This window comes from Gracilinanus agilis, chromosome 3 (genome assembly GCF_016433145.1).
Source record: "Gracilinanus agilis isolate LMUSP501 chromosome 3, AgileGrace, whole genome shotgun sequence".
Lineage (NCBI taxonomy): Eukaryota > Metazoa > Chordata > Mammalia > Didelphimorphia > Didelphidae > Gracilinanus > Gracilinanus agilis.
This window is the reverse complement of record NC_058132.1, coordinates 493,809,638-493,827,875: the sequence shown is the minus strand read 5'-3', so window position 1 is coordinate 493,827,875 and position 18,238 is coordinate 493,809,638. Positions and strand designations below refer to the sequence as shown.

General features: G+C 35.4%; 1 protein-coding gene across 1 annotated transcript in view; it reads left to right on the top strand.

The window, feature by feature from the left end:
• Positions 1-17,174, top strand: part of IL1RL2 (interleukin 1 receptor like 2) — a 31,051-nt gene extending 13,877 nt beyond the window's left edge. Inside the window, exons 5-10 of the mRNA XM_044667043.1 lie at positions 1,872-1,943; positions 6,354-6,477; positions 6,933-7,072; positions 8,908-9,051; positions 14,827-14,988; positions 16,780-17,174. Of these exons, the coding sequence (XP_044522978.1) occupies positions 1,872-1,943; positions 6,354-6,477; positions 6,933-7,072; positions 8,908-9,051; positions 14,827-14,988; positions 16,780-17,174 (1,037 nt within the window). The remainder of the gene's footprint in view (positions 1-1,871; positions 1,944-6,353; positions 6,478-6,932; positions 7,073-8,907; positions 9,052-14,826; positions 14,989-16,779) is intronic.
• The last annotated feature ends 1,064 nt before the right edge of the window (positions 17,175-18,238 follow it).

The following is an 18,238-nucleotide window of genomic DNA, read 5'->3' as shown; positions in this document are numbered from 1 at the left end:
GCCCAAATTCAAAACTTTGCATTTATCTTCACAGAATTACATGTTGTCAGAATCAGCTCAGTATTTTAGCCTGTCAAGATCCCTTTGCATTCTGATTAAGTCATCTAGTGTGTTAGCTAATTCTGCCAGCTTCATGTCATCTGAAAATTGATGCACCTACCACCAATGTCTTTATCCAAGTTGCTGATAAAGATATTTTTAAAAAACATCAAGCCAAGCATAGATCTCTAAGGTATTGTACTGGAGATCTTCTGTCATGTTGACATTGACCATGTTGGCTTTCCAAGTGGTTCTGCATTCAATTGATTACATTACTATCTAATCCACATCTCTTCATCTCCTCCCCCAAAATAATATATTTTACCAAAAGGTTTGCTGAAATAGAGACAAACTATACTCATAGCACTTCTCACATCTACCTTAATGGATAAATGAGATTTGTCTTGCTCTGCCTATTTATCAACAAACATGTTGGTTCTTTCTTTTTTTAAACCCTTAACTTCTGCCTTGGAATCAATCAATATATAATTGGTTCCAAGGCAGAAAAGTGGTAAGTGCTAGGCAATGAGAGTTAAGTGACTTACCCAGGGTCACACAACTACTGTCTGAGTATCTGAGGTCATATTTGAATTGAAAATCTCTCATCTCTAAGTCTAGCTCTCAATATTCTGAGTCACCTAGTTGTCTTCTACCATGTAATTTTATCTTTCTATGTGTTCTCTAATCCTCTTTTACTAATTCCTTCTAGAAATGGAATTTCGCAGCCCACATATACACCAGCAGAGTGTAGCTGGCTTGCTATATTTTCTCCGTCAGGGTTCTAGGAGTACTTCTGAGAGGCAATAGAAGGCCTCTAGAATTATTGGCAGAGAATCTATTCCAGGGTATTACTTCCAATATCAGTTCTTTGCCCAAGACTTCATAATCATTAACAATGCTTTTTAGGTTCTTTTTGGAAATGTCATTTGTGTACCTGTGAATCACTGCAAGTGGGTGGTTGTCATTTGTTTAATAAGTCTTGGAAAAAAGTTCTGTTTTTTTTGGATCCACCCCCTCAGAAGACAATCAAGCTCTTCATTGTGAGGAGTATATGTAGTGTCCTGCAATCATTCCACTTAGCCTTTACTATTGTATTCGGGTCTTTTGACATCAGTTTTGAAATTGATTGTAGGAGCCTGAGGGCATTCATATGGTATTGGTTCTGCTCAGCTATCTCTGGAGAGCCAAGGTACTGGTGATCCCTGACTCCTTTCCTATCTATCTGTGGATAGGAGAAAATTTGGCCTCAAGGCTCATTTGTAGAATGTATTAATTATTTCTTATAGATATCATTATAATTAAATCAGAGCATAGCCTTTTATTAATATTCCTTTTTTATTTTATTTTTTATTTTTTTTAACCCTTGTACTTCAGTGTATTGTCTCATAGGTGGAAGATTGGTAAGGGTGGGCAATGGGGGTCAAGTGACTTGCCCAGGGTCACACAGCTGGGAAGTGGCTGAGGCTGGGTTTGAACCTAGGACCTCCTGTCTCTAGACCTGACTCTCACTCCACTGAGCTACCCAGCTGCCCTATTAATATTCCTTTTTAAAGCAACTTTCCCACTTTTGATAGCTTTTCTCTCTCTCTCTCTCTAGTTTTAATAGACATGAAGCTTATGTCACATGAGAGCCAGAAAGATCCCCTACACCTCCCCTTTTAATGCATCTAAATCTTATATCATAACAAAGGTCATGGTGATTTGGGGGGTACTAGAAGCTGAAATGTGAATTTATGGGTTGGAGTTTTTGAGATTCAGAATTTTCTTTGAAGTTATTGGAAATGAATAATTTGTTTTAATTTTCCAATGAGATAGATGTGTTTTCTTTCCAGGAAGCAACACAGAAGCAAGGAAAACACCTGAAATTTTTAGTCCAAAAAATAATTCCATTGAAGTAAGGCTTGGTAAGTAGAATTTTTAAAACTACTAAATCATTGACTCTAGAGATAATTTTAAATGGTGGTGATAACATGCTGCTATGATGCTGTTATAAAAGCTTTGGAATTCTAGTCATATTTATTGGAAGTACAATTATAATGTAATTTCCTTGAGGAGCAACAAGTTAAGATGTAGTAAAAAATGAAATCCTAGAAAACAATAAATTTTTCTGTGAAGATAAAGAGAGAAACAGTGCATAGAGTACAATCTTCCTTACATGTGTCTGCAGCTGCTGACATTGATTTCATTTAGCAGCATAGAAAACATTCATGTATACTTTGTTGGTTCATCATGGCTTGTGCTTGAATACAAATAGATACTAAACTCTTCAGAAACTACTTGTTCTGAGCTATAGTAACTAGCTTTAAAAAAAAGTGCTTTTTATCCTGAAAGGTCTCAGTTGAAAAAATAAAGAGAACTTATGGCCTAGTATCAAATGTTTTGTTGAAATCTAGATACATTGTCCTGGTTCAGTAGAGCATGGAAATACCATAGTCTTTAAGTTACTAACTTCACAGTTTATCCTCTGAGAAAGGAACTTATCTTCATTCTTATGACTAAAAAATGTTCTCTCTCTTCAGCAAGGTGTATTGAATCAACACGTCCTTCTTGGAAGAAAAAATACTAGCTATGATTTCTGAGTTTCTACTTAATCTTATAATCTGACAGTTCTCATACCCAGAAGCATCATAACAAAAATGTTATTACAAAAGAATATTTATTAAACATTCACATGAAGATTCATAAGTTCAGAGTCTTTAAAGAGACCCTAAGACCTGCTTGCTGTCTTAAAATCTAATAAGTCAGTACTTGCAGGGACAGAATAAATCATGAAGGAACAAACAACAAATAGTATTTCCACAATAATAATAAGTACTTTAAGATTTAAAAAACACAACACTCACTCATATGCACATGGAAAACAAGAACAACATTGTGTGGTAACTAGTATTAAGAATATGTGTATAACAGCCAGGTGGCTCACTGGAGAGAGAGACAGAGGCAGAGACAGACAGACAGACAGACAGACAGACAGACAGACAGACAGACAGACAGACAGACACAGACAGAGACAGAGAGAGACACAGACACAGACACAGACACAGACACACACAGACACAGACACACAGACACAGACACACACAGAGAGACAGAGAGAGACACACACACACAAAGAGAGAGAGAGAGAGAGAGAGAGAGAGAGAGAGAGAGAGAGAGAGAGATGAGTCTGTTACATTTTATCGCTCCACAATGTTTCACTTTCTGTATACAATGTTCTTCTAATTCTGCTAATTTCACTCTGCATCAATTCATGGAGATCTTTCCAGTTCATATAGAAATCCTCCAGTTCATTATTTCTTACAGGTTAATAGTATTCCATCACCAACATATACCAGAATTTGCTCAACCGTTTCCAAATTGAGGGACACTCCTTCATTTTCGAAATTTTTGCCACCACAAAAAGTGCAGCTATAAATATTTTTGTAAAAATTTTTTATATCTCTTTGGGATACAAACACAGTAGTAGTATAATTGGATCATAGGGCATGCAATCTTTTCAAGCCCTTTGGGCATAATTCCAAGTTGCCTTCCAGAATGGTTGGACCAATTCACAACTCCACCAGCAGTGTATTAGTGTCCCAATTTTACCAGTTCCCCTCCCATTTATTTTTTTCCCTTACTGTCATATTGGCCAATCTGCTAGGTATGAAGTGGTACCTCAGAGTTGTTTCGATTTGCATTTCTTTAATCAGGAGGGATTTAGAACACTTTTTCATGTGCTTAGTTTTATTTCTTCAACCAAAAACTGCTTATTCATATCCTTTAACCATCTGTCATTTGAGAAGTGGCTTGATTTTTTTGTAAATTTGACGTAGTTTCTTATATAGTTGGGAAATTAGACCTTTGTCAGAGAATTTTGTTACAAAATTTATTTCCCCAGTTTATTGCTTACTTTTGAATTTTGGTTGCATTGGTTTTGTTTGTACAAAACCTTTTTAATTTAATATAATCAAAATTATTCATTTTATACCTTGTAATATTCTCTATTTCTTGTTTGATATTAAATTCCTTCCTTTCCCATAGATCTGATAGTTGTACTATCCTATGTTCACCTGATTTATTTATGATTTCACTCTTTATATTTAAGTCATTTACCTATTTTGAATTTATATTAGTATAGGGTGTGAGATGTTGATCTAAACCTAATTTTCCCATGCTGTTTTCCAATTTTCCCAGAAGTTTTTGTCAAATAGTGAGTTCTTGTTCCAAAATCTTGAATCTTTGGGTTTATCGAACATTATCTTGCTGCTGTAATTTACCCCTAGTCTATAACATTGAGCCATAAAAGTAGAGGCTTTAAAGTATATGAATATGAATCAAAAGAAATGTTGACAATGTTTTAGAATGCTTGAATTGTTCTTTTTTAAATAATAAATTTTGAAAGGAATAATTAAAAAATTCTCCAAGATTACAGCCAACAAAATTTTTGTTATTAGTGAAATCCCAACCCAATAAATACAAATTGAACAGAAGCTATTTGTTGAGTTTTATTGTGAGGAAAACATGAGTCAATGTATAAGGAAAAATTTTAAGTCCTTCAAATAATTAGTAATTGGAGGAATACAAATTAAAGCAATTCCGATGTTCTACTTTATGCCTATTAGACAATCTAAGGTGACAAAAGAGGAAAATAGCAAATGTTGAAAGGGTCATGGGAAAACAAACACACTTACACATTGTTAGTGTTACTTTGAATTGGTCCAGCTGTTCCAGAAAGCAATTTGGAATTGGGTCCACAAAGTTACTAATGTACATACCTTTTGACCTATTTGGTCATACCAAAGAGATCAAAGGGAAAGAAAAGGACCTGTATGTATAAAAATATTTATAGTAGGTCTTTCCACACTAGCCCCCAAGTAGAAATAAAGGAATGATCACCTATTTGAGAATGGCTAACCATATTGTAGTATATGAATATAATGGAATTATTGAGATATAAGAAATGATATAAAGGAAAGCTTCAGCTAGATTGCTACCTTAGCTAGGTAAATCATTGAGAGATTTTTTGGATTATGTTCAAGGTGATTTTTTGTTTTTTAATTGTCAGTGGGGGAGAATGGGAGAAAGAGATTATAAATATTTGTACATTTTTAAAGCAATATGAAGTATACTTATAAGATGATATATCTGAATTGTGACCCTTTAGTCTATGGTACTGTTCAAGCAAAATGGCCAACAACATTCTGGGTACCATCAAGAATGAAATTTGGACTCAAAGTCAATCATAATATTTCCCCTTTCTAGAAAATCATAATCTCTCTGAACCTGGAATGCTGTTTACCCTTCTAGGTACTTTATCTTATGAAAGGCACAGCAAAGCTGGCTGAAGTCCGGAGAAGGATAATTAAAATAAGTGATTAGCTTCGATATAAGAATAGACAAAAAGGATATCCTCAGGAGGGGAAATATCACATCTAAGCAAGTATTATGATTGAGCCCTTTAAAATTATGAATATCAAACATTGGGTTAATATGAACTTGTTGCCTAAATACTAGAGTTCTAGAGTAAGGAATCTCCACTGAAAACTTGAAGGGGAAAAAAAAGCTTTAGAATGACAAAACAAAAGTATCATTTATGCAACAGATAGAAAACAAATGGATCTTAATTAACCTCAAATATAAATAGATATAAGTAGGTTTAGGGAGAGTTTAGTATCATCGTGGATTTAATTACTTTCCCTGCCCCTAATTTTATATATGATAAAATAAGTTTCCTTAAAATATACTTGCTGATTTGATCCCTGGGAGAATGAATTACACAAGTTCAATGTACTCTATAGATCTATACTGCTAAAACTATAGCTTACAAATTCCCACTTGAATGGTATCTCATAGGACCATAAATTTAGAGTTAGAGAAGAATTTAGAGATTATCTCATCCAATCTCAACATTTAACAAAATGAGGAAACCAAGGCCCAGAGTGTGACTTGTTTAAGGTCACAGAGGGAGTAAATGAGTCTGAATTCAGATCCAGGTCCTATGACTTCAAATATAGCACTTTCCCCACTGTAACACTTTACCTATACAATCTTAACTTTTTGAGGTTTATGATGGAAGGAGAAAGATGCATTCCTTGGTACCACTGTCTAAGATATAGTATTAGGTTGGATGCATGTGCTGCTGATATGACTTATTTGGGATTTATGTTCTGCTTTTAAAAATTAAAAAATATTTGAAGTAGAAAGAAAATAAATTTTATTGACTAAATAAAAAAACAATAGAAACATGAATCATTTGGACTTGGTCTTTTTTTTTCTAATCTGCTTAGAATTTGAAGAATTAAAATATTTACTCAGTCAATTTTGCTTTATAGGTTCTCCACTTATCGTGAACTGTAGTATAAAAGACTGGAAAGGGAATTCACATCATAGAAGTTGGAAAGTCAATGGCACTTTTGTAGACTTTCTCAATTCTAGTCGAATTAGAGAAGGAGTAGAGTAAGTATTCATATTCTTTAAAAATCTCAGAGATCTTCTAGGATGATTCTTCTAAACGTCTCCAACAGTCAGTTAGCCTCTACTTGAAGTGACAAAGAAATCATTGCTTGCTGATGTAATCTATTTATTTCTACATTTATTTTTATTTTCTACAACCATCTGCTAAGTTCATAGAATCATAAGATAGGAATTCAAGAGCTAGAATGCACCTCTGAAGCCCTGAAGTTAGATGACTTGCCCAGGGTCACAAAAAGTTAGTAAGGATAAGAGGTAGTACATAATCCCAAATTCTCTGAGTAGCATCAATGCAACATGGGGGAATACATTCTTCAATAAGGTAGATTATATCCTAAAGAAGAAGTCATGAGTCTAACAGGTATTAAAATGCAAATATACAAAGGATAGTATTTCCTCAAACATATATTTAAAATATAATTTGCTCTATCCTTTCACAGAACAGAGGTTGCTTGCGGTGAAAAATATATTTTCTATACTGTAAATATCAGCTTCTCAGAGGTAAGACAAGAAGATTATGACCGTCCTTTTATATGTCTATCTGGATCATCGGCAGCATTTATCATGCTCAAACATCCAGGTAATGGGCCAAAATGATAAGTGCAATTTGGAATGTGCAGAATTATTTTTTAAAAGAAAATTTATGTGAGACAAGTAAGACTGAATGCTTTAACTTGTATTTATTAAGAATAACAGTAGAAGAAGTAGTAAAGAGCTGGGGTTCATATTTGATAGGGTTCTTGGTTTGCAAAATGGCTGACCATACAAAATAGAAGTAGTGAAAACTATTGAACTGGAAGTCATAAAATCTAGGTTTGTGTCTCCATGTTCTTCCATTGACTAACTATGGAAAAATTAATAATAGAAGGGGAAAAAACAAGAAGTGTGGGACTGAATGAATCAGTTCCAATCTCCTGTTATTTTAGGTTGAAGAGAATAGGGGCCACTGGGTCTGCTCGGCACCGAGATCTTAAGAGGTGATTCTGGGAATACCCATGAACTTGGTTCTTTGGTCATTCCATGACTCTTTGGTCTTTATAACTTTTTAACTTTCCTTCCTATCTTTCCCCTGAAATTTCTCCCATGAGTCAGTAGAAGATGTATACTTTGTCATTCCATTTCTTCATAAAATTTACCTAACTCTGCTCTTCCTTTTGGAATACCATCTTCTAGATCATCCTTCCAAGGTGCTTTTCAGAATATTTTTCATTTACTTGAGTTCAAGGTGAACTCATTCTTTCCTTTTGCACTCATGTCCCTTTCTCTTACCATTCCCTCAATATACCTGGCTTTTTTTTCTTTTTCTTTTTTCCATTCTTTATTTCATTTTGGGTCTCTGGAATCTTTTGACAAGACAGTACTTATGAATGTTCATTCTGAGAAATTTCTTCTCTCTATCCTACTATACTCATTCTCTAGGGGGGGAGAGAATATCAATCTGACTGGAGTCATATGAGAATTTGTAGTTTGTAGATAGTGCCACAGATCCCAGAGGAAGTAATCAATAAATAAGAATTTATTATTTACCTTACACCAGATCATTTCTCTGCATCTTGATGGGGGTCCTGATAACTAATATTTTTGTTGTCCTTATTATTAACAGTAGACTTTTAAATCAAAAAACATTTCCAGAGAGGAACAGCTAGGTGGCTCGGTGGATAGAGTGCTGGGCCTGGAGTCAGGAAGACTCATCTTCCTGAGTTCAAATCTGGCCTTGGGCACTTATTAGTTGTGTGACCTTGGACAAGTCACTTAACTCTATTTACCTCTGTTTCCTCATCTACAAAATAAGATGGAGATGGACATGGCAAATCACCCCAGTATCTTTAACAAGAAAATCTCAAATGGGGTCATAAAGAATTAGACAGGGCTGAAAAAAGACTGAACATAAGTTTTAGTCATATGATTCTTCCCATATTCTTGTTAAAGAGTATTTCATAGATTTATGACATAGGGGAGATAGTGTCATTGAGAGTTAGTTTGAGAGTCAAAAAGCCTTAGATATGACCTTTTAAAAGAAGACTTTATCAATAATAAAGTATTACTTGATATATAATATTAGCTCTTTCTCATGAATTCCTCAACTAAACCTCTGGGAAATATATCTATTATTGCTACCTACTTCTGAAATATTGGAGAAGAAATTAAAGACACTATAATAGAAGATGACCTTAACCAGCTTTTCTCTTGTCTCATATGCCAAAGATACTTAATTTCAGGACCAAAGAACAATTTTCCAGAGTGTTTTTCAAGAACCTGACAAGAACCTGACAGAAATATTAGCTTAATATTTTTAAATATTAGGAGCATTATACTTAGCATCCAGAAGACTTTAAAGAACCATAATTTGTGATTTATAGGCAATCGATTTTAAATAAATTCTACAATATCTTTTGTCTTTTTCTTGCTGTATAGCTCCAAATGTTCGAGGGTACCTAATAGGAGGGACTTTTGCTGTATTGTTTATGATTATATTTGTAATGTGCACCTACTATGTTGTCAAGATTGACATTGTACTTTGGTATCGGAGCACCTTTCATTCCACTTTGAGTAGAGAAGGTAAGTCTGGGTGATTAAAAGAAAATTACCTTGTTATCAAGGGTCTTTATTTTTTCAGTCTGAACCCATGATTTCATTGGTAGAGACAATTCTTAATCAGGTGAGTGTAAAAACCTGTGTGATCATTTACATCAGGGAAATCAGTCCTTCACAAATCAGGACTTGATTTATTGTTTTGTTGGTTTCTAGACTTAAGAAAATTATGGAGAAAATGTTAATAATGCAGGTTGTTTGAAAGTATGTTGTCTGTCACTTTTGGGGGGAGAGCTGATTTTTAAGCATAAACTAGTGCCCTATGAGACACTAAAAACTCAGTTTACATTTAGTAAGCCCAGCAGCAAAGGTTAATCAGGTCCCAAAAGGAGCACAGCTCCTTACAGAAGGATTAGGAACAAAAAGTAACTTGACCTCTCAAGACTTCTGCTTTTTCATCTGTAACATGAGGGGGTTGGATCCAATGACCTAAATGGTTCCTGCCAGCTCCATATTTATGATCCTATGACAACTTAATCCTTTGGTGTTTGTAAAATAAACTGATCATCAGTGCCTTCTTTCTGAGGAACTACCTGTGATAAAGGGAGTATTTACAGTAGTTCACTTTTTAGATATGTAAAAAGATAAAAGGAAACAGTTGACAGTGACTTCTCTTTCTCTTATTCTCACAAGATTTTATATTTTAAATGTCTTGTTTTATGAACCTTTAGAGGTTTCTGGGAAATCCTGCAAATATCTGCAATTCGATTAAAAGACCTTGGAATAAAGAGGGCCAAAGTACTGCCTCTATCTCTCTGCACCAGCCTCCCCTACATACATCTCCTCATATAATTTCTAGGTTTGCAAACTACAAATGCTGCACAGATGGTAGTTGTAACTAGGGATAATCTTCATCATATTTTCTTTCATTTTGAGCATTTTGAACATTGATTTGATTTGAGCATCTTTTTCATATTCGTTGTATTGTAAAAGCAAAATTTTGACTTGTCAAAACCCGAAAATGGATCAAAAAGGTTTGTGAAAGCTTCCTTAAAACTTCAGTGGCTTGCCATAATTTAGCAGAGGTCAGATTTAATAACTTGGAGAATACAAAGTAATTCAAACTCAATATTATTTTTTTAAAAATTTTAAACCCTTAACTTCTGTGTATTGATTTATAGGTAGAAGATTGGTAAGGGTAGGCAATGGGGGTCAAGTGACTTGCCCAGGGTCACACAGCTGGGAAGTGTCTGAGGCCGGATTTGAACCTAGGACCTCCCGTCTCTAGGCCTGGCTCTCAATCCACTGAGCTACCCAGCTGCCCCCTCAATATTATTTTTAAGTACTTGAGTTACGCATTTTTTTCCATGTGAAGAAGGGGGAAAGAAGCTGATACCTAAAAATTTCTGTTAAGTGACTTGAGAAGTAGAAAAAGATAATTTAGGATGAATACTTTCATCGCTTATCTAAAGGCTGTTGTGGTGATCCTTCAAGTGATTGAAGAGTTTAATGACTTTCGCCTTCAGATTACCTTCTTTCTACTTTGTTGTATCTTATAAGTATACATTTATTTATCTTCTCCATTAGAATGAACTCTTTGAGGGCAAAGACTATTTATTGCATTGCCTTGTTTCTGAAGATCCACACGTATCTGGGGCACATAACAGGATAGGAATAGAGACTGAACCCATGACATCATTGACATAGGGAACTCACAGGTGAGGAAATTGCCTCTTTCTATGTATATTGGCACTTTCTCTTCAATTTATAGTCTTAGAGAATTCCCTAGAGAGCAAAGAGAGACTGAGTGATTAGTTCAGGGTTACATAGACAGACAGTACATGTCAGAGGTAAGACAGGTCTTCCTGGCTTCTAGATTGACTTTTTATACAATAAGCAATGCTGCTTTAATAATTGCATGTTTATTACTTGGTTGATCATCACCCTAAATCAGACTAAGAACCCGCCCTAGTTCTTTGTTCCTTCTCTGAGAAAAAGATTGTAGGAACTCATGCTGGTTATCTGTCGAAAATTTGCATTGAAGAACACTAATCTGGAAAATTTAATGAAAGAGGAATATAGGAGAACTTGTACTAATTTAATCTGAGTAGACAGCAAGGTGGTTCAGAGGATAGAGCCCAGATTGGGAGTTAGGAAAAATCATCTTCTTGAGCTCAAATTCAGCCCCAGTCACCTCTACACTGCATCTGAGGCACATAAGAAAACAAGGATTTCGACTGAACTCTTGACTTCTGTGTTATAGGGAACTCCCAGGTGAGGAAATTCCCTCCTTATATGTAGGTCAGCACTTTCTCTCCAATCTGGGCAAATCACTTAACTCTGTTTACCTTGGATCCTCATCTGTCAAATGAGCTGGGGAAGAAAATGGCAAACCACTGCAGTACCTTTGCCAAGAAAACCAGAAAAGTGGTCACGAAGAATCAGACACGACTGAAAAATGACTCAACAAAAATCAATTTGAGTAGGAAGCTGTCTTTTCATGGAAGTTGTGGAATCATATAATCATAGATTTAAAACAGAAAGAGATCTTAGCTGTCTTTCCATCTAGCCGTGTTATTTTAAAAATGAGGAAAACCAAAGCCCAGAGATCTAAAGTCTTTTTGCTCATGTTCTTCCAGTTCCCATAAGCAGAGCCAGTATTTAAAACCAGGTCTCCTTACTCCAGTTTTTCCACTGCATCATGATGGAAAAATTAGTTCAGTATATATGAATTATTGCAAATTCAAACTTAGTGTTGTTTGATTTTAGTGAGGTTTTGTTATTTGGGCAGAAAGTTACCATATGATATTTTATCAATTAATAAGCATTTATTAAGCCTAAAATGTTCTAGACAGTGGAGATACTAAGATGAAAGTGAAATAGGGAGCTTAAATTCAAAGATTTTTTTTGGCCCTTACCATTTGTTTTAGAATTGATACTAGGTATAAGTTCCAAGGCAGAAGAGCAGTAAGAGCTAAGCAAATGAAGTTATGTGACTTGCCCGGGGTCACAAGCTAGAACATGTTTGAGTCCAGATATGAACCCTAGACCTCCCTCCTGTCTTCAGGTCTGGTGCTCTATCCCAGTGATCCACCTAGCTGTTGTTCCCTTAAATGCATTTTTGTGCATCTTATTTATAAAGCACTTTGCAAACCTAAAGGCGCCCCATAAATGCTAGTTAGTGTTGTTGTTATCATGTTATCATGACAACAGCAGAATTGGCCAATGCCCAGCTCAAGTTTTGAGTTCCTACAGCAGATTTGTTCTTGATTAGTTCTACTTCATATCAATTAATTAAGAAGGAAAAAAAAATCAGTCTACTGGTTAGTATGCCATGCCTATTTTTAAAAGCTGAGCTGGTAGTTGTTTTGTCCTGACTGCCCATGTGGTAATTCAATGGAACTTAATCACCACCTCCCACTCCATTGGACCCAAATATAATGAATGCAAAGGTGACTCACCTAGGTTTTGCAAACTGGAATATATCAGGAACTAGCAATGAAAGCCATGCTTTGTAGATGGGACAAAGAGGGTGTGGAGGTGGCAACTCCTTCAAGTCAGTATGATTCTAGTAGTTTTGAGTGTCACCCAAGCATACTCCCTCACACACATTCTTACACAATTCCACTTTATGCTCAGAATGGATTACATGCCTTTTTTAAGCAGTGGGAGTTGGATTTTGAGATGATCTCCAAATATCCTGATTAGGAAAGTTGTTTTGATAATTCAGGGACAAGCATGATATATTTTAAGAATTATTAACCTGAAAAAAAAAAAGAATTATTAACCTGGTGTCCATGGATCATTTTAAAACTCTATGATTTCTGGGGCACATGACCTCAGATAAGGAAAAAAAATTACATCTCATTATCATTCATCTCTAAGTGAAATTCAGCATTTCGTTCAATTATGAATTTTTTAAAACCCTTATCTTCTATCTTAGAATCAATACTAAGTACTGGTTCCAAGGCTTCATGACTAAGGACTATGCAACTGGAGTTGAGTCTTGCCCAGGATCACACAACTAGGAAGTGTTTGAAAAATAGTTTGAGGAAAGATAATTCCCACTTTGGGAAGTAGGTGCTATTATTATCTCCATCAAGCAACTTGTCTAAGGTTATACAGCTATATTCTGAGGTTGGATTTTTTTTTAATCCTTACCTTCCATCTTGGAGTCAGTACTAAGTATTTTATTGATTCCAAGGCAGAAGAGAGATAAGAAGTAGGCAACTGGAATTAAATGACTTGTCCAAGGGCAACACAGCAGGAAATATCTCAGGCCACATTTAACCTAGGACTGCTCCTCCCTCAATTCATTGAGTCACCTAGCTGCTCCCTGAGACTGGATTTTAGCCCAAAATTTCCTGACTTTAAGTCCCTTGCTCTATTCACTGCTTGACCCGCCTGTGCAAGTTCTAGCCTGGTGAGGGAATCACCACTATAACTTTGGCCAGTAGGATAACAGATTTAAGGTTGGAGTTCATGAAAAATTTATATAGCAACAAACATTTAGTAAGCATCTGTGGTATTCAGAGAACTCTGCTAGACCCAAGAAGAGAGAAAAAAAAATAGAATTAATCAGGATCCTTGCCCTCAAGAGGATTAGAGCCTAGGATTACATTACATACGTCGATGACTAAAGCACACACTATTACATGACAGTGTGTTAGAGAGTTGCTCCTGGTCAGTAATGGCATTCCATTTTCTATCAAAAAAGGCTTCCTAGTGTGGCATGTGAGTTGGAATTTAAAGCATGCATAGGAATTGGCATGAATAGGGATTGAATAAATGGAAAGTTGGCAGTAGGGATATTTTGAACCTAGAGAAAAGCATGACCAAAGGTCCAGAGACATGAAAGCATAGTGTGTATTTTGGGCAGAGAGCAGAAAAAAGTTGAACTTAACTGGGATACAGAGTATATAATGTAAATGAAGAGTTCTAAAATCTCCTTGTGTTATAGTCCCCTTTGTAAGCAAGTGAAGGCTCTGGATTCCTTCTAAGCATAATATTTTAAAATATTTTTTAAATCCTAAATGTCAGTTAGATGTTAGTAAAAATAAAGATATATATGTATATTTTCCATCCAAGTTCACAAACTTGCCTTAATATAGAATAATAGGAGATAAGGCTAAAAAAGGAGACAGATTGTAAAAGGCTTTGAATGCCAGACAGATGACTTTAAACATTATTTGGTTGGCTCTAGAAGTCACTGAAAATTCTAGACCAGATATCTTCACTTTTATAGCTTTTAAAAAGTATCCAGGGGGCAGCTGGGTGGCTCAGGGGATTGAGAGTCAAGTCCAGAGACGTGAGGTTCTGGATTCAAATTTGACCTCAGACGCTTCCTAGCTATGTGACTCTGGGCAAGTCACTTAACCTCTCTGCTAGCCCTTACCACTCTTCTGCCTTGGAAGCAATGCATAGTATTGATTCTAGGATGGAAGATAAGCATTTAAAAAAAAAAAAAGGATTCAAGTAGCAGCTGGGTGGCTCAGTGGATTGAGAGCCAGGTCTAGAGATGGGAGGTCCTCGGTTTAAATTTGACCTCAGACACTTCCTAGCTTTGTAACCCTGGGCAAGACATTTAACCCCTATTGCCTAGCCCTTACCATTCTTCTACCTTGGAACCAATATACAGCTAAGATTTTAAGATGGAAGGTAAAAGTTAAAAAAGGATAAAATTAGCTTCGATTAATTCCATTCTTTATTCTTCCCCTGCTCCAACTTCCCTTTGAAGTGCAACACTTTCACTATCTCCTTTACTAAAAGAAGAGAGTCTATGAGTGTCCATTTATTTTTCAGATGGCAAGCTCTATGATGCTTATGTCTTATACCCAAAACCTAAAACTGAAAGCCAAGGACAACACATGAACATTTTGGTGCTGAAGATCCTGCCTGAAGTCTTGGAGAGACAGTGTGGGTACAAATTGTTTATATTTGGAAGAGATGACTTACCAGGACAAGGTATGTCTGAAATGATTTAATCAAAGAAATTCTCCTACCTCTTTATTTTAAAAGAATGTTGTCTCTCCCTTGTCATTCCAAAATGCCATTCTCATTGGAACTTGAGAAATTTCATAGACGCGGCATCTAGACAACATGAAGGGGCTGTGTTTGATTTCAAACTCAGGTTAAGATTAGAGTGAGAACATACAGTTTCAAGTCTTCCTCATGGAGATAAGGTGAATCTAGTTTTGGATGTGAGGACTAGATTAGCCATTGGAACTAAGGATTGCAAGGTAATAGAATATTTACAGGAAACCTTGTGGAAAAGAAAATGGTCATCTTTTGTTTTATAGTGTCTAACCAGGATTTATAGCCAAGTATCCCAAAGATGGTGTCATATAGTGGAAAGTGAACTAGGTCTAAAGCTATTTAGGCCCAGAATTGAAATCTGTTCCTAATGTTTAATAGTTGCATGACCTTGGGCAAGTTTGGGACTCTCTTTTCTCATCTGTAAAATGATGGAAATAGACAAGATGACTTCTGAAGTTTCTTACAGATCTTGATCTATAAATTTATGACTGGGGCCAGGTTACGGTTTAGATATTCAAAGTTGATTCCTGTTTTGTAGTGTTGGAAATAGGTAACCAACATGTATGACTCATCCTCTAACTTCTTTATACTTTTTTCCCTTTATCCCCACCCTTCCCCATAGAAACTATTTTATGTAAATGACTGAAATCACTTTTTCTTTCATATGCACATGTGATAGATGTTTGCATTCATTTTTTATTTCTATGTATTGGCCATTTTCAGGTTTGTCTTAAAATAAATTTGAGGTTTTCCTTGGTATCCCAGTCATATTGTGAAATTTTATTATGGATGTCAAGATCAACAAACCCCTTCAAATACTTTAAACTGGGAGATCATTTCCCCTCCCCCAAAGAAGTAGGAATTAAATCAAGTGTTTATCCCTCTCCTCGTTAGCACATTTATATAATCATCATGCACTCATAAATCATGTGAATTTTACCAAAGTCATAGTAAGAAGTAATTGTAGAGAGAACAGCTTCTTAGTTGAGGAATATCAGGAGCATGTTCTGTTTTTAAATTTTTCTTCTGTGTATCTATCCCTGCTGCCTTCCTCTCTCATAATGAGAAAGATCTATTTCACTATTGTCTCTATATATTCAGAGACCCACATATAGTAGATACTCAAAAATATTTGATGAATTAATTAAGACTATCTCAAAAGTGGGGGGCAACTCAGTGGATTGAAAGCCAGTCTTCAGACACTGCCTTGCTGTGTGACTTAACCTACATTGTCTACATTGGCAGCTCTTCTGACTTCTAACCAATACACAGTATTGATTCTAAGATGGGAAGTAAAGGTTTGTTGTTTGTTTATTTTTTCAAAGAATGCCTAAAAGATCAATTAGTGCAATGTATTTTTTGATTCCCAAGGCAAAAGAAGATAGAGCTAGTAGAATGAATTTTTTTTTATTTCTAAGTAAAATTATAGTATCTGCTTAAAAGTATTTGCATTTCCTTTCATAGGAGGTCTTCAAGAAGAGACTGGATGCAAGGATATTTTAGAAGGGATTCATATTTAGGTACTGGTAGGACTAGATAACTTGTCACATCTCTTACAAGTTTGAGATGGATTTGCATATTTTATTACAAATGGATTATAAGTGCCAGTCTTTTGGACTGACTTCTCATATTACATTTCTATCTTTTTAATAGAAATGAGATCTGAAAAAGACAGGCAGTATCTTCAAAAGTCCACTTACCTTCTTCCATTATTTTCAGCTGTGATCAATGTTATTGATGAAAATATAAAGCTAAGCAGAAGACTGATAATCATTTTGGTCCCAGAATGTTCAAGTTATGGTCTGTTAAAGAACATGTCTGAAGAACAGATCACTATCTACAATGCCCTCATCCAGGATGGAATGAAAGTCATACTCATTGAATTAGAGAAAATTCAAGACTATACAGACATGCCAGAATCAATTAAATACCTTAAGCAGAAACATGGAGTGTTGCAGTGGAAAGGGGACTCTGTGGAGGGATCGCATTCAGCAAAAACAAAGTTCTGGAAAAATGTAAGGTATCGTATGCCACCTAAACGGTACCCATGTTCCACTACAGAGCTGCATCTTTCAAACCAGAATGAGATAAACACTGCACTGTCTACTGAATGATACACAGCCTACTTCAAATCAAAAGTATATATAATCATATGAAAATGCTCTACATCAAATTAAAACAACTATAAGATTGCTTAAAATGATGATGAGGGAAATGACAAGTATTGCAGAGGATATTGGAAAACTGGGACATTGATACACTGCTGGTGGAACTGTGAAATGATCCAACCATTTTGGATTGCAACCTGGAATTATGCCCAAAGAGCTGAAAACACCATGTATGGCTTTTGACCCAGAGATACTACTATTAGGTCTGTTTCCCAAGATGACCAGGGCTAAAGAAAAATGTTCTAAAATATTTATAATAAGTCTCTTTGTGATGGCAAAAAACCAGAAATTGAGGAGATAGCCATCAGTTGGTGAATGGCTGAACAACTCATGGTATTTGATTGTTATGAAATACCACTGTGCTATAAGAAATGATGAACAAGTTGATTCTTTGAAAAAAAACATGGAAAACATTGCATAATACACTGAAGAATGAAACAAACCAAGCAAAAAGAATATTGTATACAGAATCAGTAATATTCTTCAAATAGTAAATGCGAATAACTAAGCTACTACAAAAGATTTATGAAGGAAGATGATCTCCAACTTCAGGGATAAACCTGATATATCAAAGTACAGTTTCACATATATGGTTGTGGCAAATGTTGGTCTCTAGTGTAGGGCTGGGAGGGAGGGGTAAAACAAATGTAACAAAAAAATAAATACATATATTTTGTAATTTTTTTACCAATTACCTGCAATAACAAATTTCTACTTAACTTTTCCTAAGTTATATGACTGACTTTATTTTCCTCCCTCCCTTTCTTTCCCTCCTTTTCTTTCCCCTTCCCAGTGCTGGCAGGAGATTTGATCTGAATTATACATGTATTATCATGCAAAACATATTTCCATATTGTTCATTGTTGTGAGTGAGTAATCCTCTAAAACCAAAACTCAAAAACATAAACAAAAATGAACAAATGAAAAACCATGTGCTTTTACCTGCATTCTGATTCCAACAGTTCTTCCTCTGGAGCTAGATAGCATTCTCTCTCAGAATTGTCCTGGAT